The sequence below is a fragment of the Copidosoma floridanum genome, unplaced genomic scaffold (assembly GCF_036245765.1).
Source record: "Copidosoma floridanum isolate Cflo_tuat_1 unplaced genomic scaffold, Cflo_Japanese_pri ptg000026l, whole genome shotgun sequence".
Lineage (NCBI taxonomy): Eukaryota > Metazoa > Arthropoda > Insecta > Hymenoptera > Encyrtidae > Copidosoma > Copidosoma floridanum.
The window spans coordinates 143,558-168,389 of NW_028321903.1; the positions used below are offsets into that span (position 1 = coordinate 143,558).

The following is a 24,832-nucleotide window of genomic DNA, read 5'->3' on the forward strand; positions in this document are numbered from 1 at the left end:
CATTGCTATATAATACGTATGCTAATTTTCAAAATTCATACTATGTCAAAAATTGTACGCCTTTATTAGGCAAACATCACTTTCTCAATCGAATACCTTTAATCATCCTTGATTGTTCGAAACAAAACGAGTCATTAAAAAATGCTCTAGTAGATGTGAGGCTAGAATCTGAGTCACATGACAATTTTCCTGCCAATACATCAGCTTATTGCTTAACTTTACATGACCGTATCGTTCAGTATAGTCCAATGAGTGGGGATGTTAAGAGACTCATGTAAAGTTACATACAGCTAGTTCATAGGCTCTACGAGCATCAGTTTATTCTCAACCATCATGGATAAAGGTTGGAGCAACAGTTGGAGTAAAGAAAAAGCAGATAATAAAGGACAACAAGAAGAGTAAGACATTAAGGTTGATAAAACAAAATCGGCGAAAAATCGAAAGATAAAGACTGTAAAATTGTTAGATAATTAATATGTTTAGTAAGCTTTACTTTAATCAATATGTTACATGAACTGTGTACGAGTAATTTTACAACCAATTTCAAGTATCAAAAAATTCAAACTAAGGATGATGATGATACAAATAAAAAATCTGGGCTGAATAACTTTGTCGATAAATATTCAATCAACAAAGGGTTTCGTCCTAATAATGAAGGTCACGAAAAAATACAAAAACAATAAAATTAAATAATATAGTTGCGGAAGATGGAGTATTTTGTGGACATGCAAGTTTTCAAAAAACCAAGTAATGATTATGTGCTCAAAGAATTGGCTATCCTTTCACTTAATACTAACGATGTAGAATCCCAAGTATTTCTGTTAAAAGCACCCTTTACCTGTCAAAAATTACCACAAACGTATAAACATGAAAATTTATACCTTGAACTTTGCTATCACGGACTAACCTGGGACTCAGAAAAAATTGAGTATACGGAGGTAGGAAACATTTTACGGGAGAATCTTAAAAATGCTACAAAAATACATGTCATTTAAGATTTAAAAAAAAAAGTGGCTTAAAAAATTTGGCTTTAAGGTCACTGATATGACACACTATCCACTGTTCGAGCTTTCAAGATTGATTACTACTCGTACACATCGCAACGGAGCTTCCATATTCATGTGTGCTCTTCATAATGTGAAGCGAATGGAAAAATTTTACTTCAATATGGAATGGGTTGATGATGACGATGATAATAATAATAATATAGAGCTGTAAAAATGCATTGTATTGTATTTTAAGAACAACGTGTTTAACAAAATCATTTTTTAAATCATGTACATTTTTTTGTTTTATCTAAACTAATTGTAAAAATGAAACGAAAAATGTTAAACAACTATTTCCCTACCACTGCACATCCTACATTATCATGTAACGCACTCGCTAACACAAAAAGTTTTTGTATGCATATAATTACCACGTGCACAAGTAGCACACAATTTCGCACATTCAAACAGCACACGCAAATCAACGCTGATGACGACTTATGCACATTGCATCTCACGCAAACTCAAACTAAGTTACACGTCACCAGCTGGCGCACGCGGCGCTACAGGCACTAATGCACATTGCGCATAAGCTCAAACAGCGCGCGCAAACTAAAGCAGCGCACGCACAAGGTATGTGAGGAATCTACAGGTCCTGCTAGCCCATTGGCTGCAGCAGGGACTACTCAACCCAAAAAGAGGGGCTGTTCACCACGAAGAGGGAGTGGGCCAAATTTTCCTGGCGACTTGAGCCTACCTGGGCTGAAATCGCCATAGCTTATCTACTTATAAAATTTCTATTAAAATTCAGGACTTCATAAATGCTGCTTTGCACAGGAATTTTATTTGCACAACTTTTAGCTCGACTATAATCACTTTTTTTGACAAAAAATAATAAAAGTGTAAAAAGTAGAGTGACATGTTGACAAAATTTTGTTGTATTGTGTCTGGATTTTTATTTTCAAAAATCAGTGAGTGCAATGGGTTATACGGTAAAAAATGTAATGTATTTATTCCTAAGACGCTATGATAATTGCAGCAGGACAACAAAAACAGGGATGTTAACATAACTAGTAATTTTCAATATAAAAAAAAGCATTCAGAGCTTCAAGTAAAGTATCCCCCGGTTGAAAGCAGTCATTTCAAGTGATGTGGTATTTTCCTCAAAACAAATTTTAATACTCTAAAGACTCGCAAGCTATTGGCTGGCTTAGCTAGGGTACAGATCGAAAGAGAATCTAACCCAGTTCCTCTACTCCTACTTTTTCTGTCCATGTAATATAAGTATGGTTAACCCAAGTCTGCTTTGTAGCTAATATTGTAAAGAACATCTACACCTCCTCAACCATGCTGCGTGGAGCTAAGTAGGCTAGATAACTTATGACATGACTGATCATAACTTCACATTACATCTGTGGTGACTTTTTTTTTATACCTTTTCATTTTTTAATATGTATTAAAAACAAATAAATGGTTACAAGAACTTTGTTAATAATAAATTTTTAGTGTATTGATTGAAAGTGATGGTTTACAAATTCAAGCCAAAGTTACACTGAGAAAAGTTGTGTTAAAAAAAGTATTTTAACAGTTCTAAAAATTACTATATCTTTCGAAAAGCTTTGACATATTCACCTTTTGACGCAAATTATTTAATTTTCATATTATTTTGAATAATTTTAAGCATGCAGTAGTAGTAGCTCTACAAAAATTATTACATGGTATGATAAAAATTACTATGTCTAACATAGTGAAAATTGTGACACTTCAATTTTAGCTACACAACATAGTAAGTTTTATTGTAATTGTTTTAAAATACCCCACATTCTGCAGTAGAATTCGCTATTTGACGTAGTAAAATTTCTCATTCTACTGCATTTCTATTCAGCGTAGTAAAAATATGATAAACAGTACACGTCCTCTTATGTACTTTATCCATACTCGCGTAGACAGTATGTCTCGCGCTCTAATGAAGGTTTAAATCTCAATCTTTGCAGATCTTTTTTAAAACAGTATTTTTAAAACACATAAATAAATAATACATACTATAAGAAAAAAATTTATTTGTTTGCATCTCAATGTATTTACATTAACCTTTGATTTAATATATATATATATTCTTTGGGCAATACATATATACATATATAACTATAATATATTTTTCTTCTCTTACTTTCGTATGAATATTATTCCTGAGAAAAGTAAAAATTACTATGTCAAATAGCAAATTTTTGTATAATCTGGTTTTACTATGTAGCAGAGTCATTTTTATAACATGGCGAGTATGTCTCAGGTTTCCTATGGAATACAGTCATTTTATTATATTTGTAACACTTTTTCTAACACCACTCTTCTCAGTGTACTCATACACACGATTGCCATATTTAGCTTACTGTTCTTTCTATTGAGCATTTCAGATGATTGTCCTAATTGAAGGAAACTGGAGAGTTTCGACAGAAAAAATATATGATGAACGAATTTATACATCAATCTTCACAATTTATTAATAAATACGGGTGTTACAATTCACCAATTACTTCTGTGTCTGAGGAAGGTACAGTTTACCGAAACAATTGTAACACCCATATTTATAAATGAATTGTGAAGATCGGCTTAAAAACTCGTTCTTTATTTATTTTAAAATGGATTTGAATCTTCATCAAGTGATGACCAAAACCATTAAATATTAGAAGGAATGTAGTTTTGATAATACGAAACGCTATTGTGCCGAGCCAATATGAAAGACTATCACGTATATTACAAAAGAGTCTATTTACTTTAATGATGGACGAGAGTACAGATATAACTTGACAAGAATCTTTTTGTGTCATCATCCAATACTCCAACGAAGCAACTGGTCGTATAACAGATAAATTATGGGGTAGAGTGTTAATTCATGATGGAGATGAAACTCGAAAAGAATATGCTGAAACGCTGATATAAAGGTTCTTTCACTTTCGAAGGAATTCTACTTCCAAATATTGATGCGTTTTACTCAAACACAGCTAGGGTCATGGTTGGAGTTAGATATTTCATAGCACAAGGATTATTAGAACTTATTTCTGGGATAGTTATAATCAAGTGTGGATGCCACATCCAACATTTATGCGCACAAAACGCCACGATGCATATTTCTAAGATTTTGAAGATATTCCTTATTTTGAGTACAAGTACAGTCAAGGATCTGCTCTAATTCATCGATTTATTATTTGTAAGACAAAATCTAAGTCTTTTGATAGCAGAATTAACAAAGTTTATCATTTGTTTATTTTTACAATGCTCACTAAGTTGCAATCAGTAATGGTTCAACTGCAATCTGAAAAGCCCATTATTTCTAGTACAATCAAAGATTTTTATCTAGATTAATTAAAAATGTATATGAATACTTAGTACGTGAAAAGTACTTCCATAAACATAATTAATTTGAATGATAGCACACATTTTATGGAGGATGACACAATATTGGTTAATAAAATGTATTTAATTTATTAATGTTGGTAAAAAATATCAGGGACAAGAAATAGTTTGTAAGAGATTGTCACAGTTACTTAACTGAACTGGGGCAACGTCTCAGTGATAGACACCATTTTAAAATTGATTTTTCATCATACATTGAATGATTTACTGTTAACTAATGATTTTCATTCCGAAAAAATCTTAAAATTGTAGGTGTTCTAATTCATACTTTAGCATGTATAAGTTCTTATTTTTTAGCTTCCTTTTTTTAAGTGATATTCTTGTTACATCAAATAAAAAAACAAAACTCAAAGATGTCAGTAGACAAGTTTGGAATTTTATTCATACATGGTAAACTATAGCTACCTTGTTTCCAAAATTAAGATTAGTAGCTAAAGCTAGTATATCTATATGCTCTTAAAATAAAACAGTGAAGCAGGTATGGCGAAATAATACTCGAGTACTACGCAAAACCGTTATTATTGAGTTGTATGGCAGGAATCGTTACCATATATAATTCGTATACATCTTGCGTTGAATAAATGAATACTTTGACTGTTACATCGGCGTCTCGTATATTAAACATTATACACTGTAATAGTGGTACTAAAGATTAACAATAGTAGTGTTGGCCTAAAAAATGTTTGTCAACATGAATAAAAAGAAGTTGGCAAGCAATCAGTAACTAGTGATGTTACGTAAGGGTATCAGTAGAAAACTACAAATGATATTAACAATCAACTGTTAAGAGGTAGATACCAAAATTCAGTATGACTCAACTAAAAATAATGATAACATAATTAAACAGTGTACCTAGAGTTACTATAAACCTACTATGAATATTATATGCATACTTAGGTCTTACTAATATCCATATGTAAGTTTGACGATTTTCCAAACTTAGCCGCCTACATGCTCTGTATAGTCACATGACTAATAGCTGTAGCCGGCTGAGCGTATGCTTGTTATGAACGACGTGCCTTGAGAGGATCAGTTGCTGATAAACTATGCTGCGTCATAGCCACACTCCTTCTATCGTAATTCTAAATCTAAAGTAACAAGCTTAAAATCTTTTTGTTATAAATTATCAGTTATACTGACAATTTGTGTTGATTCAGGTAAAACCTGTGTAATTATATAAGTTGTACATACTTGTATATATTGGGTTTTTCTTTCATTACAGTATATTTTACTGCAACAATACGAGTTGGTTTTATTTCGTCTGCCGCTTATTTATTTTTGTTAAGTCTCTACGACAGAGACTTACACATATATAAAAAATCTTTCGAGGTGTAAGACGTTACAGGTAGAAATCGCTAGATAATTTTTCACTATAATTAATGTTCAAAATTCAAAAGAAGTAATACTACAGATTTAGTCAAGCAAAACAAGGAACTTATCTAAGACTAAGTAGGACAAAAATAATTAAGTTTACCAAATGTACAGTATCTAAAAGTATAAAAACTGTCTGTGTACATTACCTTAAAAACCTTCATTGTTTATAAAGGTCATGTGTACTAAGTAAACAACAGATATTGAATGATTTTTATTAAATGTTAAATACAAAGTATGGACTTGTTAATAAAGTGAGTGAGCAAATGACAGCATACGAAAAAAGCCTTACCAAATCTCCCAGACATGAGAGTGTTCTTGGCAGAGATCGATAGAGTTGATGTAACAGAAAGCACTGCAATTTTTAATGTGGCCATATTAACAATGTTGACTACCAATAACAGAGGTAATAGATACTAATGAGTTCCTAAAAATTATAAATTTTAGTACAAATTAATTACTTAAAAGTAATACGTCAACATATTATTAGTTTTACTGTCTCAAGCCCGAATAAAAAAATTTAATTTACTATGGATCACTAAAGTTATCTTGGGGTACCGTAGATTTTTTTATTACAAATAAAAAATAGCAATAATATTGTACCAGCTCGTAGGATTGTACAAGGTTTTGTAAATGATATCAGTACAAAATATCTACGAGACAATAAGATTTTGCAATGAAAAGACGTGTTTATCTTTCCGAGGACACAAAGTCGTACATTGTACCCGTACACTTTGCGCCTAGGGTGGACAAGTATACTTTCTTTAAACCACAATTGTATAGTACTTTACCTGACAGTAGCTAGAAAGTGAGTATTTTCTGTCCACTATGTAAACAGAAAAAGTCACTATCTGGCTACGAGCTTGATAACCATATACGCACCATAGCCAATAAAATAAAGAACTCTCAAATCACCCGATTACCGTCGTACTACTATACCAGTACTATTCGGGTGATCTAATGCCTTTTTTACTTTACTGGTCTAGGCATGTAAAATACTATTTTCAACCTAGGGCGTTTTTGAGGCTTGGTGGTGCCCTTGGTACAAAAAATAGGGTTTGCACCTGGTACGCATCCAACCAGGGTAAGCACAAAGAGTCCCTTGGGCCCTGCTTTGTAGGTACCTTGGATGTGGTGCTTGCCCTGGCTACCAGATACAAAAATTACCATTTCATCACACCTACACTCAGAGATAAGTGGAACGCCCTCTGTCCTCGCACGGTCGGATAGAGTCCTAATGTAACGTACGCCTACCGACCCAGGCAGTGGGACAGCTGGCAAGCCACTTTGAACGCTAGGCGGACCACCGTAGTACAGCAGCAGTACTATCTATACAGTACAGCAGTTGTCCCGGTATCTAGTGCATGGTCTGTTCCGGTTCGTGGTACAGTATATGTCCATGACACAAGCTACTTATAATATCTATTAGATAAGTTACTTGTATCCTATAGATAATAATGCATGTACATGATACATAGCACATCATATACATATCTATATATACTATTCACTGTATAGGTGCTTTCTGTGCGTTACTCTGTCACAAAAATAACAACTACAGCCCCGTGTATATGATAAGTATATATGTACATATACGTATTTATGAAGATCCTGAATAGTTCATCTTTTTTGTAATAAATTTTTTAGTCTCAGAAATCAAAAACAAAAGCAAAAAAAAACAAAAAGGGTGTCAATTTAAATAAAAAGATTTTTAAATTAACAAACATTCGAAATGTTTTATTTTATTTCTTAAGACTTTTATACATATTAACCTAATGAATGTATTTAAAAAAAAAAAAAATTTTCCCTCTAAATTGTAAAATAAAAATTTTTATTCAAACAAACTATTGTAAAAAAGAAGTTTTAATTTTTTATTTTTGTGATATTTAGTTTATATAAAACTAGATTGTAAATAATTATAATGTATAAGTTACTAGTGTCATTTACGATAACGTAATAAGTGGCAAATAATAGTACAGAATATGTTACTCCTCGAATAAATTGATCAACCTTGAAACATACTGTATTATTTTTAATATATTTTAAAGCAACACGATTCATAAACGTGCATACATACAAATGCATTAAATTATATACATATATGCATCTATATAGGTATGTACACATGCGCGTTACATACACATATGCGCGTCGAGTGTGCATTATAATATATTATACTCAACGCTCGGCACGTGAGCTACTGTGGGAACATCTAATGTACTTGTCAATAGCACGTTAATAGCACCATACTTGTGGCACGTTGCTTGTGCTGCAAGAGTGAAGCACCTGGCGTCCCACTCTGGGTCGTCTCTCGTCCCAACGTACGCGGTAGCTTATCCACGCCACCTGAAGGACTGAGGGCGTTCTACTAATCTCTCAGTGTAGCTCAAAACTGATTTATAACCACCCATTACGCAGGCCGTTACGTATCGGTTCTGGTCCAGGTGATGTGTAAAATTGTATACCACGGGGAGAAGTAAAAAACATTTATATCTCGCGTTGATAAGCTTCAGCTTCACCTCGTACAAAGAGATTTGGATCATTTTTTTACTTATCTGCCCTGGCGCAAAGTCATTAGCAAGTGGAAAGTGTGCCGACAGACACAAAGTACAAATATAAGTGTGGTTTTCGTACACTTGTTTCTAAGTCATGTATATTGTTCTTTTTACTGAGTAGCCCCCCTCTAATACTTTTCTGCTGACTGGCCCAAAATAATTACAAAGAAGCAAAGTGTGACCCAAAGACGCAAATCGTCAGCTAGACTTTGAGCATATGGAAGGAAAGCTACTATTTTATGTGACAACAATCTGTTGTAATAACTAATGTTAATTTATTGGTACAAATTAGCCTTGGTTATTTTTTGAATCTGTATTAAAACCTGTACTTATTATCGAACTTTTTTAAAGGTTTGTTCATTTATACACGGAGTGTTTGAAGCGCTCGGAAGCCTCCAAGCCATCTATAATCAAACACGCGTTCTTTGTCAGAGCGCATGAAGACCTCTTAGTTGTTTGTAGGTTGTATGGATATATTTACGTACAGAAGCACAGTACGCTCTGACACAAAAAAATTCACATTTTACATATTTTTCCTATTAATTTTGTCTACAATTATTTTTGAAGCAACAATATTACATCATTCCTCGAGAAGACGAAAGATGTAATCTGCTTCTAGTTTATTTTTCTGAATACTGTCAAGGCTAAGGTAATCGACCATTTACTGAGACATTTACTGCGATCAATAATTAGTGCAAAAGTAGCTATCAAGGAAAAAGTAGATTTCTGGCTGATACCAATTAAAAATTAAAAGCTTATCTTTATAGCCCTACGCAAGTAAAATCAAAACAATTTTCCTCGCTCCTATTTATATCAATGATGTATCACAAGAAATTGCCTCGTTTGCCGAAAAATAAGTTTAGTTACTCAGTAAACTAATAAATAGTTGAAAGACTCATTGCTGTCACTTTCTCGCCGATGACATAATGTATTTATATAACAAACTAATAAATAGCTAATCTACTCATGGCCATCGCTTACTTGGCTATGAAATTAACTATTTCTTGATAAACTAAGGTATAGTTGAGGTACTTATTGCCATCGTCTGCTTGCCGAAGGAATAACTTATTTACTTCATAAACTTAATATTAGTAACTCAAACTTAGTATTGGTATTAGTATTAACTTAGTATCAGAGCTACGCAATACTGTTGCTTGCTCACCTAGAAAATAATTTATTTATCGAATAAAGTAATAAATAATTGAGGTACTTATTGCCACCACTAGCTTTCCTGAAAAATTATTTATTTACTTAATAAGCCAATAAATAGATGAGCTACTCATCGCTGTCACTAGTTCACAGAAAAAGTAATTTATTTATTGAATAACCTCATAAAAACCTGGACTATTTATCGCCACCGCTGTCTCACCAAAGAAGTAATTTATTTATGAAATAAACTTATATTCAATTATTTTTAATTAAGTTATTAGTTAAATATTTTTTTGTACTGAATATTGTAAAAATACATGCGCACATATATGCTTTAATTTGAGTGATTAGTCAATCGGTCCCTTTCAAAGGTTTTCACACAAGTGTATAATACGCCAAACTCATTCAGCTCAAATATAGAAAAAAACATTCTTTTTAACACACCTTCATTCTCTCACTTACAAAGAAGACATCGACTCGTCACCGATACCGATTTTCAGATTTTCACACACCATCCCAAAAGTTGGAAAGCGAATTTGTATTGTACTTTGTTTTTTCCAGTTACCTCCTATGACATTTTCCAAACTTAAAATAAAAATAGTAAGGGTTCCTTTCTCCAACAAAACGTCATAAAAATATTTTTTGTAAAAGTGCCTACCTGCGCTCCGAATACTTTAACTTTTGTATCACTTAGCTTGCAATTTCCAATAGACTCTCGCACACTTGCGTACGTATCCCAGGATTCTGGATGCCCCGTTACACCTGTGAGTAGTGCTAGCTCAGCTGTTAAGATCCAAACGCGCTTATGCCTCCTCGAAAATCTCGTACGCCCTGACTGCTACGTAATCGTTGGAAACACCTGCCACGTAACAATCTTGGCTGCGAGTTTCAGGTGATAATTCCTCAAACATCTCATCAATTACGGTTAACGTATACAAAACACGTCGACTCACCACCACATCTGAGTGGCCTGACTGTAGGTTGATTGACATGCTTAGTCCACTTGCACAAAGGTCTGGATCTTACGTGCACGTGCTCTCCTAGGATACTCATTTGGGCACCAGTCCCGTTTTCCAGTCCCCATTTTGGTACTAAACGCCGCTTTTGCTGTTTTTACAGCCAACCAAGTTTGGATTTTTTATGAGGATTCTCTCAATTATTAGGGTGTAAGGTCTTTTGCACAATGCGGAATTTGACTCGTACATCAAGTCACTGCTGTGCATTTTGCTTTAACCTTTGAACTTACCAAGAAAGAGACAGAAAGGAATAGAAAGAGATACTTGTAAAATAACAAAACGAGAATTTCAGTTGCCATAGTATTGACAAAATACGATTGTTTTATTATATCTTCAGCTTTTATTTTCTTTATTTCATTTTTTTTTTTTTTCGAATTATATAGATATATCTACAAGTGTACGATAAATATAATTTTTTTTTGTACACCGTCAACGTTTCAGCATAAAAACGGATCGATGTATATTCAACAATTTTTTTTCAAACCTGACTAATAATCTTATCGAGCCGAATTCCATTCTGAACTGAAAAAAAAAACAATTTTGCAATTAGTGGAACTTTAAAGCACAATAATCCATCGACGATGCTGTTACACGATGCCTAAATAGTTATGTAATTACAAACTTAGCCTTTCGGAGACGATAATCACTGTATCTTTCTTCAACAATTAGTCTTATTATACTGTTCTGTGTATATTCTTCAGATTATCTGATTTTTTGGATATTTTTGCATAATGTAGAAACAAATTTTTTTTACGCATTCCAAGTGAAACAAGGTAAAAATCAGGGAGGACGAAACTAAATAAGGTGGAAAAAATATTAAGATGTGATTAAAAAAGTTTATATTATTCACCTACTATTCATCTTTTAAGATCACTAAAATTAATAATCTAACGTTGATAGTATGTAAAGATGATGGCACGATGAGAAATAATTAAGTAAGCTTTATGATAGGAAAATGCTGGTGGACCAAGAAATCTAAGACTGGTGGCTCCTCCGAGTCCTTCTTGTGTCCCTTAGTGCGTAATTTTAAAATAATAAAATTTGTATTGACAACCTTCAACAGCTTACTAATCTGTAAGAAAAAAAAACAAAACCATGAACAAGAATAAATTTAACACAATTAATGGTACAAAAACTAATCGTAGAAGGTTAACCTCGTTTACTGTAGTGGCATTGGGTGGATTGAACTTTAATACGCGTTCCAATAGATTTTTAGCTTGATTGAAAGCTGGCAACCGTTGAAACATTGATCTTCGCTACTACTTTTTTCCTGAAGCTCTAATTAACAGCAAATACTGTAATGAAATGGTCAAACCGGGGTCATTGACTAAACAGTTAGAGTAACTAACATACTTTTTTATTTGCACATTTGTCATTTCTACGAACTTTTTGTATTGAATTGGCGATGGCGTTAACCAAGAAAAAAACGGTATTAGTTGGTGCTTACATCGAACTGGTTCGCAGTCAAATTGGCTATCAGGTAATGGTATCTTGCCATCTATTCGAAAACCAACTAATGCCTGCAGTAAAAATATTGTATTATCTTATTGAATGAACCTCACGTTTTCAACAATTCCAACACCTTATAAAAACTTCCACAATATTTTGCATAGCTTGATATATCAAAGTTTCCAAGTAGTTTGGCTTGGACGTTGTCTATTACTATTTTTTCTCTGCACTTTTTTCAGCACTCCTGCTCTTTTGATTTTCTTGATAAATGTCTTGCTATATTATAAACAAATCTGTTCTTGTGATGGCAGATATGAGCTAGTTACGTAGGAACTTAAACAGATACCAGTATATATACATACTCATGAATTAAATAGAGCTTGAGCTTGATACCACTTAGTAAATACATGACCATAATGCGCAGTGTATGTTACAATATCTAAGGGCAGAAGCAAGCCACATGCGGCCTGGGTTTGTCACTTTTCAACGATAACGTAAGCATATAACTGTCTACTCGTTCAGCTTAAATATGTTTGTAGTGATAAATGTATAATTTTAAAAGATATCATTGCTTTTTGTACGTACACCTTATCTTATGGAGCTGCAAGATTTTCAAGTAAAAAATGCAGTCTTTCTCTCTGCAAAGCTCTATAGTGACCACTTGTCTGCAACAACGTGCCAAAAAAATGTCACAGTGTCTTAAACAGTTATCAAAAAATTTTTTTACATGATGCTGTTGTAACAAAGTGCTCTTGGGCATTTAAACAGCCAATGCAATACAGTTTCTCGCCACATCTTTCAGAACGTCTGCAAAATTGTGGACAGTAAAAACGTGATATACAACGGGCAAGTACGTAAATAATTTGCAACATCGATGGTGATAGTATATGTGGACTTAGTCGTGAAAATTCTAAAAAGAAGTCCAAATAATAAAGATGAAAATTAGTAAAATTTGTTATTAAAAAAGAAAACTAACGTAAGAGAAAAACATTATTACCAGAGCAGCATGAAAACTTGTACAGCTCGTAATTTTAGTGACAACTTAAAAACAATTTAGGAGTTCTGATATACAATCTAGTGCTCCAATTTTAGGCTTGATTTTTGTATACTTTGGAAACGTGGGTGGCAGTTATTTTTTGGTTAATCGTAGAATCACAACCCATTACATTGGGATGACTGAGGACTAGCTAAGAAGTATTGCATAAATTTACAGTGATCTTTTTAAGGCCAACTTATATTTTACATTCCATTACTTTACTTAAAATGAGGACTTACTATATTCATCATCTTTTTCGCATTGGTCTACCGTTTTTGTCATGATTTTTATCATATCTGAACAGTTGACTAGAAAACGTGGACAACCCTGGTAGTACAGTTAATGCAATTCTTATGCAATTCTTACGCAAAGTTTCGTTCAGCAAATAAATTGCATAAGACGATGCTCAGTCTGCTTCCGCAGAGTTACATGAATCTGCTGCTAGGTACAGGTGCAAGACACTTGCCCAAGAAGTGCACAAGATTTGCATTAAGTTACTTGAATTAATTTAAGTTACCTGAATACATTCGCAAGTGCATCAGACGTACACAAGAAGTGCACACAGATGCATGTGCACGACCCTTGCGTAAGAAGTGCGTCAGACTTGCATAAAGTTGTTTGTATTAATTGTTTCACTTTAGTGCATTCGCAAGTGCATCAGATGTGCACAAGAAGTGGACAAAGTCACGTTGGCACAACGCTTGCGCAAGAAGTGCGTCAGACGTGTGTTGAGTTACTTGCATTAATGTATTGTACTTTAATGTACTTGCAAGTGCATCAAACGTGCACAAAAAGTGCACAGAGGTGCATGTGCATAATGCTTGCACAAAAATTGCACAAGACGTGCATAAAGTTACTTACAATAATTTTTTTACTTTAACGCACTCACAAGTACATCAAACGTGCACAAGAAGTGCAACGGGGAGCGTACGCATGACACTTATGCAAGAAAAGCGTCAGGCTTGCAAAAAGTTACTCGCATTAATTTTTCCAGTTTGATGCACTAACAAGTCAAATCTGCTGTTCAAATGAAATATTTTTACTTTCTTTTTAAACGAACAGACCTTTTTGTATACAGGAAAATAATATCCTAGTTATATCTCCGATAATTGTGGCTTTGCAGGCCAAATACAAGAACTATTTTGTAGGCTGAAGATAACCTTTTTAAAGAACAGATTTCCAAAACTCTATGAATTCCGAAAAAATAAAAATAAAAATTTGTATGTCCTGTAAATAATTATTTTTACAACCGAATAATTCACTTAGCATAGTCGAAATACAAAATAACCTTTAATTTATTACAATTGACGATCACAATTCCAAGATTTGATTCATTATATGCATACTCGGTTAAGGTTATTTGCCAAAAAATACTAACCACTTGTTTTAAAAAATTTTAAAGCCTACTTGAAGTTTTTATATTATTTAAGTATTAAAAAAAAAATTACTGACAAATAAAACGTTTTACTCAATAAAAATATAGATAAATTAATAGAATAAATTTTTAAAATACTCGACGAATCCATAGAATATTATCAATATTGTTTTGCAATGAATTATCTTTTACACATAACGAATGGCAACTTATAGAGTTCAACTTACTCAATATACGTCTTACACAATTCTTGCACACGTGCTCCTTAGCGCTTCTTATGAATGTTTCATGAGCTTATGAGTGTGTTGAAGTGAAAAAATTAATGCAAGTAAGTTTATGAAAGTCTTTTGTACGTTTAATGTCCTTGCGAGTGCATTCAAGTACTATACATTAGTGCAAGTAACTGAACATACGTCTGACAAACTTCTTGCGCAAGCGTCGTAAGCACGCACCTCTGTGCACTTATTGAGCACGTCTGATGCACTTGCGAGTGCGTTAAAGTGAAAAAATTAATGCAAGTTACTTTATGCAAGTCTTGTGCACCTCTTGTACAAGCATCTTGCACCCAAATCTTGCAGCAGATTGATGTAAATTTGTGGGAGCAGACCAAGAATCGTCTTATGCAATTTACCTATGCATGTTTGTGCTTCCAAGAAACTAATGAGATTCTGCTGCAACTGTTTTTTTTTTTTGCTATCAGTGTTAAAACTTGAAAAAAATATTTTTGTAAATCTTATCCCATCGTAAACAGCTGAGCCTTAATTATACTAAAACATTATTATTTAGTAGATCTTCCTTTTATGAGGTTATAATTATTACAAGATAGGTTTAGAATGTAAATGTTACCTCTTGGTCCGTCTCATTATGGGTCGGTTTCACCCAAACTTTTTTGTGTAACTCTTCCTCAACTCCTCTCATAAGAAAAATTGTGTTTTACTCTGTGATTTCAACCTAAGGCTCATAATTTCCGTACATGACTACTTGAAAGTCTTTCTCTTCGTAGACAGAAGCTTTTGATATGCTCTCCCTAATTTCTTAAATTATTTTGTTAAGAGCGTTGCAAAATATCTTCAAAGTCTCGCCCGTAATTTGATCAGGCTGATGATGATATTACTTACTAGAAACTGTCTGTGCTAAACTTTGAACTTTCAACATGAAACTATGCAAGCAACAGTAAAATTAATTATTCCAATGATCTCTGCAGGTGTGAGACCATCCAACTTGATAATTCCAGTTTTTGCTGCTTGTGAAAACGTATATGGTTTATTGCTACCTCTATTGCACAGCATTTTAGCATCCATTTTAAGATTCATTATTTTAATGGAAATAATGAATAATGGAAATAAGTAAAACTAACTTACGACATATACTTGAAAGAATTTATAAAGTACCGATGAATCATGTAGATTTGATAAGTGACACTGTGAATAAGTGAAAGAGTCTATCACTTACCAACTTTGCGAGTAATATGAACCATACAGCATAAAAGTACACAAACACAACTCATACAAATTCTTCAGAAAAATATGCAGATACAGCAGCAACCGGAACAAATTTAGTCGGGAAGCTGGATCAGCTATCTCGATGTTTGGTACCATCCTGGCAAGGCTTAGCTTTGCAAACATATTCGTACTTAGATCTAGGTTTTGCGAAAGAGCTTTGTGACAATCTGGCGTTCGGACATCATGATTAGCTGATGTAGGTATGTATATATACACACTTATGTGTGAACATAAGGCTCATAACAAAGAATGTGAGAACTACTGTTTCAGTAGACGACAATTTTGACTGTCTCGCAAACGCAGCCAGGGAAACAGTCCCCCTACCACTCTTCATAGATGAGAGAGTGGTGGGGGACCACTTCTTGCCATCTTAAAACCAATACTGCTCTCTCCGTAGGTTGGTTGGTTATATTAAATGACAGGGGGTACACATGGATTTCACAATGTCACAGCCTCTCTCTGTAGTGAGAGCACATGAACGGCATGTCTACGTCGTATGTATCTTCTAAGATTTCCAGAAAGTAAGTCATACATTGACGTTTTTGCCTTTACTGTTTTTTTTTTCTATTCATTAAGGAAGTGATGACTTTATAGTTAAGTCATTTACCAGATGTTGTTTAATTAAATTCTTGGGAATATAAATACGAACGTAAGAATACTGAAGTTTGAAAATACCTGGTAAAAGCATATCTCGAAAAGTTCAAAATTTAATCGTATGTAATAAGTATAAGAAGTATAAATGGAATACGAATCTACGATAAAAATTATACCAAAAGTATTATCATTTAAGAAATACGTTAAGTGTATTTCAGATAAACCTTACTTTAAAATCGTCGTCAATTCTCATTGGTTGTTAGTCAGAGCGTGGCACAATAACTTATTCGAAATGTTTTGTTTCCTTCTTGTAATGGCAATTAATACTTAAAGGATGGCAAGGTATGGGCGCCTTGGCTTCATTCATTCACCTCAAAACTTTAGATTATTTTATAACATCAAAACCCCCGTAAAAATTCTGTAATAATTATAATAGTTTTGAATACAGAAAAAATTACGTAAATTGATGGACCACAGCAAATTCCACTTTTAATTTAAATTTCACGCCATCAGCCCCTGTTCTTATCTATATGTATATTGTAAGGCTGCGTAAACATGTAGTCTTGAACTGATAGGACTATCTATAAGCCATTATTATCGTCAGTGAGAGAATTTATACTGGTACTTCTGCCATTCATGGCCGACATTTTAAGTTATACATCACTATGAGTAAAGCTAGTGGGGATGATGAGAGAAGAAAAGCACTTCGAAAAAACAGAGATGTGGGGTTAAAGTCATTGATATCCGAAGAGAAATTATTAAAAATAAAACAAGAAGAAACTAAAAATAAAAAACAACGTCTTCATGCACAAATACTTAAATTAACTCCCGAGAAAATAGAAAATACGAAAAAACAAAAAGCTCAACACAAACGGGATTTTAGAGCTCGTGAAAAATCGTCACTACCGTCAACACAACGTTCTTTAATCAACCTATTACATTTTCTCATCGATCTCGGCTCTTTAGAACTTGAAAACTAGCTGAAAGACAAGAAATAATGGATGATTATAGTAAAAACTGTAAAATACTGTTTTGTAATTAAAAATTATTCCCCTAACAACTATAATTAAGCCAGCGTGACTACATGTGGAATAAATAAAATAAATAAAACTGATCTACTTGTCAGACTTTTTTTTATACATCCGGTTTGAATCATAAGATTCATAAAAATTGTACCTAACACTGTACGATTTTCCTGACACCGAGTTCAATAACTCAATAGTTGGAAGTTTCACTTCTGCCAGGGGTCCTGAGACCCACACCTGGTTTTTTTCTCGTTCGTTAAATTTTAACTTTTTCCTGTTTTTCTACCTCTGTGTACAATTTTGTTTCTATATCTTATTGGACATTATTAAACTAGATAAGTTTAATTGGCTCACTACTACAATATTTTTTTGATAGACAGTTCTCCCCACCATAAAACTGTTTAGTTATATTATGCAACTCGTACATATTGCCTTCATTTTTTGTACCCTACTCCCATTTCACCAAATAAAATACCAGTAGTCAGTAGCGGCTTGGGCACTTAAGTGTAAAATCGTACTTATCTGATAGCCATTAAAATAATGCAGATATATTTTTCATGAAATAATATTTTTAATAACTCACTACTATGTATGTATAGAATGAAGTGCAGTCATTGTTTGAATTGAAATATTTAGTAATTAGGTGTAATTTTAATAAATGTTTAAACAAGTTAAATGTAAGCAGTTGTAAGAAAAAATAAATAAAAAAGCACAGAGTGCAGCCATGGTACGATGAACTGCTAGGCTAGTTAGTAAGAAACTGCACCTTTCCATCGAATCCTCTGATTATTTTAAGACAACTCTTTAATCGTTAATAACATCTCTTCCATTTTTCTTTCACCTGTCATACACGCTCCTACACTCATCCACAGTCGTATTTCTAACTCCATATATCGCACATCTAAAAGATGGCTTGGAAAAAACATTGTGTACTGCCAATTCATCTCAAACAAGATACTATTACATGGCAGTGAATAAAACTTGGAAAATACCTTATTTACGAATAAAAAAATTTAGAAAGAATAAGATGCATGGGAGTTAAAGTAATTTATTTATAAATTCTCGTATAAATGAACTTAGAAGAAAAATTCAGATGGAAATGATGCAAAACTTTGCTTGAAAAAAATTTTAAAGACAAATGAAAAGAATTAAATAAACAATTATAAGTTTATATCAACATAGACAAATTTATGAAAATTTGATACATATTAAATAACATAAATGTTTCAATTAAAAATAATAAACGAACCCCAACATAAATACAATAAAACGTATACTCCTCTTAAACAGACCCTATGGCTAAGTGGATACGCTGCTTGGCTCATGTGCAGAAGGTTACTGGTTCGTGTCCCGTAAAAAGTTGCTTTTTTCAAAGAAATTATTTAAAGAACGAAAAATCGAAGCTTACTTTTTCACATATATGTTTTAGAGGTAAGGGAAAAATAAAATGTTAAATTAACTTGTGTTATATATTTTTTCACAAGTCAAAATTATAAAATTGTAGATTTGCTCTGATGCAAAATGCACGTATAACTTAAAAAAAAAATAAATCAATAGGTACACAAAAAAAATTAATAAGAATTGATAAACCTGATTAGTCTTATTTTGTCGTTTGAGAATAAGAATAGAAAAAGGAACTCTATAACAACAAAAGTAAAGAAAGTATTGAGTTATTATGAACAATTCACTTTAACTAATCTATTTTATTTGACGAATAATAATTAAAACTACATATCAGATATTCTTTTTCAGCATACATTGTTCACTTTTCTTTTCTGGCCAGTTTTTTTTGGCTAAACGTTATGTGTTTTGACATCTGGTGGACTTTTGGGTAAGTTATGACAGTAAATTTTAATGCTTAAAACTTTTATATTCACTATAACTATCAAAACTATAGCATGAAATTTGATAAATTCTGCAATATCATATTCGTTAATTGTTATCTTTACTTCTATACAAATTGATTAAATCAATTCACTTGGTACGTATAAAAAGAGCTTATCTTTTATCTATAAATATACAACTCTTCTTTCTATACTAGCTCAACTATCGTAAAATAAACAAATTTAGCATCATAGGACTTGATGATTTAAGCATGACTGTATTTATATCAACAAATTAGAAACGTCAATATTTCAACATCTTTCTATGCAAGGGTGGAAAGAACAGGAAAACGCTATTCGCTACATGTACATTTTTAAAAGCAGCGCCATTAAGGGAAAACGAGAACTGTTGGCCTCGCATAGCAGAAGGCAATATTTACGATACGTGCTATACGTACAATGTTTGCCTTCGTTTCCAGAGTCGGAGCTTCTGCATCTTTGCTGGTTACACCAGCTTATAGCTCTAAAAAATACACAGTATATATAAGATGTATTTCAGTACATTTTAGTCAAGATATTCTATCAAACATGCATGAGTAAAATGTGTACTCACTACTCTTAATTTTACAAAAAATGTAATTCTTATAAAGACTGATGATGTATAAGACCGAACTTTTTTTATGTCAGTTATAATTAACAGTCTGCTAGCAGAAGACAAACGGTATCGTTTAGTTTCATATAATAGCACAGGTACTGCTGCGATCACTTTTTCAGATGAATATGTGCAGCTTTTAAATATAAATGAGACTGATTGTTTCATATCGGTACAAGTCAATAAGTTTAACGAAAAAAATTGACGAACATGAGAATATTAGACAATCAGCAAAGTAGTTTAATTTTCAAAATCATATGTTTAGAAACATTACAATACAAGGAAGTAAGTTTGATATAGAATGCTGTAACCAACTTAAGACATTTCAAAGCAGGATGTTGAACCAACCTAAGCAAGTCTATTATGCTTACTTACTAAGCGTTTTAAAGTGTTAATAAGTATAAAAAATGTGTATTTGTTACAAACATACTTGAAATCTAGGTGAAACTTTGTTTATTTATATTTTATGTCCACTAAAATCTCTTAAGAATTAGATTTCGTTTATTCCTATATGATTGTTTCCTTACTCTACATATATATACAAGGCATAAGTTATATTTACGGCATAGACTTTTAAGATATATGTTAATGACATAGTGTAAGATTATGCAAACATCTGTGTGACCCTTATTTGTCCGCATAATTACTCCCTCCTTACATATAATTATCTGCATAAATACTCTGATCAGAAACACATGTGTATGTGTGTGTGCACGCCCACGCGTGCGTGCGTACAAGTTAGGTCCAAGATTGTTACCCCATAAACGTCAAAGTTATGCTCAAAGTCATGTGAGTTCCATGCTACAGCTGACTTGGTATTGTGATTATTAAGAGATCTAATATGGTCGTTCGTACGTGTATAGAAAGAAGTCTTTTGCTCTGCCCAATATAGGAATCTTATTCTTCCCTTATTTAGAAACATTTGTTTATTTGCAAGAATTGGAAAAAACTTCTTTAATATGGAACTCCGTTAGAATTGAAAAAAAAGTATGCTCTAACGGTTGAAAAGATAGACAAACTATAGATGGTGGTCTTAAGAGAATTTGGTGTATGATACACAAACTAGAATCAGAATAGAAACTATTATCACCAAACAAAGAGAATATCTTATGCTACATATTAATCCTAGTTTTTATATATTCATCAACCAAATATTAGAATTACGTATTTGAAACCAAGATGCTTCTTATTAAATATTATTGGTTCTAAAATATAGGTTTAAAAGTTTTGTCATCATCTAGTGATGCCCATCGACTGTCGATAAGAACTGCAATATCGCGTCTCTCTCTAGCAACCGTACTCACCGATTACTACCAATGCTCGATTGATCGGTTACTTGATTTAAAAAAATTTCCGCTCCTCAAAATCAACACCTACCAACTTTAAGATGTGGCTTCGGCTGACAAACTAAACCTTTTTCAGTAATATGTTAATTAATTTTACCTATACTTTCTGATATAACCAGTCCTGCCTACGATTATTATTCTGATTTGAGGTTTGAATAAAACTGTGACATGTGGGTTTATCCTATTTTTTATTGAGTGACAGATCATCAGTAAGCTAGTAGCTGGTATGATTTTAGCTGAGTGATTAAACTCATCAACACAAAAAGTTACTGCAGAATCATGATCGATAAAGTTGCATTTTTGTACATAATCACATTGAATTGAAGATAAGCTTTAAAAGCCATGTTCGACTAATAGCTAATTCCCTTATTTTTTCACTTTATATCGTAGTCTTGGAACATCATAGCCTTTGCTTTTTTTAACTGCAGTCAAGATTTTTCAAAAGAAGAAGTATAAGTTTTAAGAGCTTAATATTAACTTTCTTAGTTTCTTTTCCCACATTGTTTCCATGTTTTTTACCGAGTGACACTTTTTAATTTCAGAAAACTTCACATAATGAATTGAATTGCGATATTGTTGAATTTCAACAAAAACATACTTTTTTTTATAAGTCTACGTAATTTTAATGTATTTTTTCTTAGGCACCTAGCCATAAGATTTCTAAGAAACGGTAGCAAAATAAAATGTGACGTTATGCTGCCTTTTATAGCCCATGGTCTATATCATCAGCTGCTCGCCTCTTACTTACGAGCTTGACGAGAAGAGCGACGCAACAAGTCGAGCCACCGAAAAAACGAGGTTTGCTCTGCTGTTACTTTGAATTGCTCTGCTGATTAGTCTATCTTGTAGAGCCGATTCTGCTTGGTTCATTTCATAGTGATGCTACTCGGAATCGTACTGCAGGATACTCCAGAGCGAATTGCTATCGCTCGTATTTTCACATACGTTTATTATTTATCGCTCTATGATTAATTATGCGCATTTGAGTGAATTTCATTCATAACGTTCAAAATGTCAATAGTTTTAAGATTTATATGTAGTTTTTCCAATTTAATGTTACTTAAATTTATTGCATACACATCCATAAAATCCTTCTTATGGAACTGTTAAGGATTAGATAATGCACCTTGCCGATTACTAATTATAATTTTGACGATTAACAGTCTGTATTGTTGTTCATATTAGATGAATTCGTACAATTGAACTTTTGATTTGTGATATTTTTTTACATCTTGCAGGCTGTACTTTTGTAAACTAGGCATTCGATTCAATATAATTGTTTTATTATATACGGTTCATTGTTTTGGTATATAAGAAGTCTAAATATTTCTTGTATGTTATTTTCGTACGTTCTTTAAAATATTAATTTACTATAAATATAAAAGAATTGGTTTCTCTTCATCCTTCTCCAGAAACTTTTTAGCTTGCAATCGATATTGTAAAGCGACAAAAGTCCATTCAACCTCCTTGTCCTTCACGATCACAATCACTAACTCCACAACCGTATACAAAACAGAGGACAAAAGATAGTTCCGGCACGAATGGTCATAGGTGGCTTTAAGTAGAAAATTTATTTTCTGAACTATGTGCATGTTACTTGATTTTCATAAAAGAAAGGAAAATAAAACGTCACATTAATCAAAGCCCAATTTTTTTTTGTCATGCCACGCAAACGTAATTATAATTGGACATTTTATAACTACGATCTTAGGAGCTTTACTCACTATCATACTATTCATATTTTTATTCATTTGATTGGATGCAAATCTATCGCTGTTACTAGCCAGTTTATTAAAAAAATTTTGTAAATCAGCAAGTAGAATAAGGTTGTTTTACCATTCAGCTACCGTACGCTGATAATTATCAGGACTATGAAAATATCCACACCATGAATCGCAATCATTACATTTGTTTAAAACGTGGGTGAGAGCATTCTTTACGGCTTTTATCATTCTTTTAAAATCTCCAATGGTCGGAGCTAAGGCTTAATATAAAGTAACAGTACAAATAGCTAATTACATGAGTTCTTAATTCTTTGAATTTTGGTTTCAGTTTGTACAACTTATTTCTTACACCCCTGCTAGTTTCATCAAAAATAGAAAATTTCACACTCTTACTTGAACTGGAAGCATGCAAGTTAATATAGTTGAACTATCATCACTGTCAATTCTTATACCTAAATCGATATTACAAGCTTCAAGAATATTGTCCCAAGTTGCCATCTGTACAGCAGTATATTGTACCATGACTTTTAAGGGCATTCAGTATATCATCTAAAATTTCTACCTTACTGACTTACCTGTAATAAAAAATTATTGTTAATAACTTATTATATAAATATTTTAAAAATTACTAATTTTAAACTAAAAATGATGAGACAAGCCCCCAAGCTGGTACTTTGAAGAATCAATCAAGCCTAAATGCAATACAATTTGTTGCGAACTAAGAGAGAGAAGTTACATTTCGTGATCATAAAAGAGTGGGTCAGTGTACACTATTTGAAATGTAACTTTTCTCTCTTAGTTCGCAACAAATTGTATTAAATTTAGGCTTGATTGATTCTTCAAAGTACCATCTTGGGGACTCTTCTCATCATTTTTGGTTTAAAAAGTTGTATAATTAGTTATCAACAATAATCTCTTGTAATTAAAAGTCGATAAAGTAGAAATTTTAGATGATATACGAAATGCCCTTAAGCTACCAAAAAAATTATGCCTACAATTATGTTCGCTCGAAGAAGCCAACGTCACATTTTCTACATTTCCTATTAGAAACAGAGAAAGAAGGATAGCCTTTTCTAAACTTTTTAAATTGAAAGAAGTCCTGTTTTAGTAAAAACAAATGAAGAGTAATAATTGCAAATGAAGTAAATGTATGGGTGCCAATCACATACAAATTTGTCAACATCATGAATTTTCTAATAAAAACCGAAGTAATACTCTAAAAATTAAAAAAGTAAATTCTAGTCATAAAATAACTTGATCAAATTTTGTTAATTTCGTAAAGTGAGTCATATTTTAAAAAGAGCTGCATTTACAATCTTCTTAGGCCAATGTCTGTACTGCACAGCCGATTTCTTTCTGATAAGTATGAAATGGATAAGATTTTATTTTAGGGATATACAGAAAGCTTTCAGTTTATATGAATGAGTGAGTCACATACCTCTACTCAAAATACCTGCAAAGTACAGTAGTTATTATTAAAATACAACAAATCTACATGCAACTTACATTCCAAGGCCTAAATAATTAATTGCATTAAATTTAATAATTCACACACCAATTACAACATTTATACTTACATCGGAATGTTTGATACCAGAGATATTATGACTTTGATCAGTTGGAACGATATTGAGACAATAGCGTTTTGTATCTTACATAAGACATCACATGTTATCCATACTATTTTTCTTTTCCACCATCTCGAAGGGCTAAGGCTTTATTGCATTGTTTACATATGAAACTATTTGTGAGAGCGCTGATACTAGTTATTTAGTAAACTACACTTATAGAGATGTATACAATTACTATCTTTAT

The 24,832-nt window shown here is 32.6% G+C and overlaps 1 protein-coding gene and 1 pseudogene across 1 annotated transcript in view; one reads left to right on the forward strand and one right to left on the reverse strand.

Annotated features, from left to right (window-relative positions):
- Positions 1–24,832, forward strand: part of LOC106640606 (G protein-coupled receptor Mth2) — a 437,690-nt gene that overhangs the window by 31,410 nt on the left and 381,448 nt on the right. The window contains exon 2 of the mRNA XM_089595582.1: positions 19,225–19,303. Within this exon, the coding sequence (XP_089451708.1) occupies positions 19,225–19,303 (79 nt within the window). The remainder of the gene's footprint in view (positions 1–19,224; positions 19,304–24,832) is intronic.
- LOC149373805 (N-alpha-acetyltransferase 35, NatC auxiliary subunit-like) lies at positions 11,423–15,828 on the reverse strand (annotated as a pseudogene).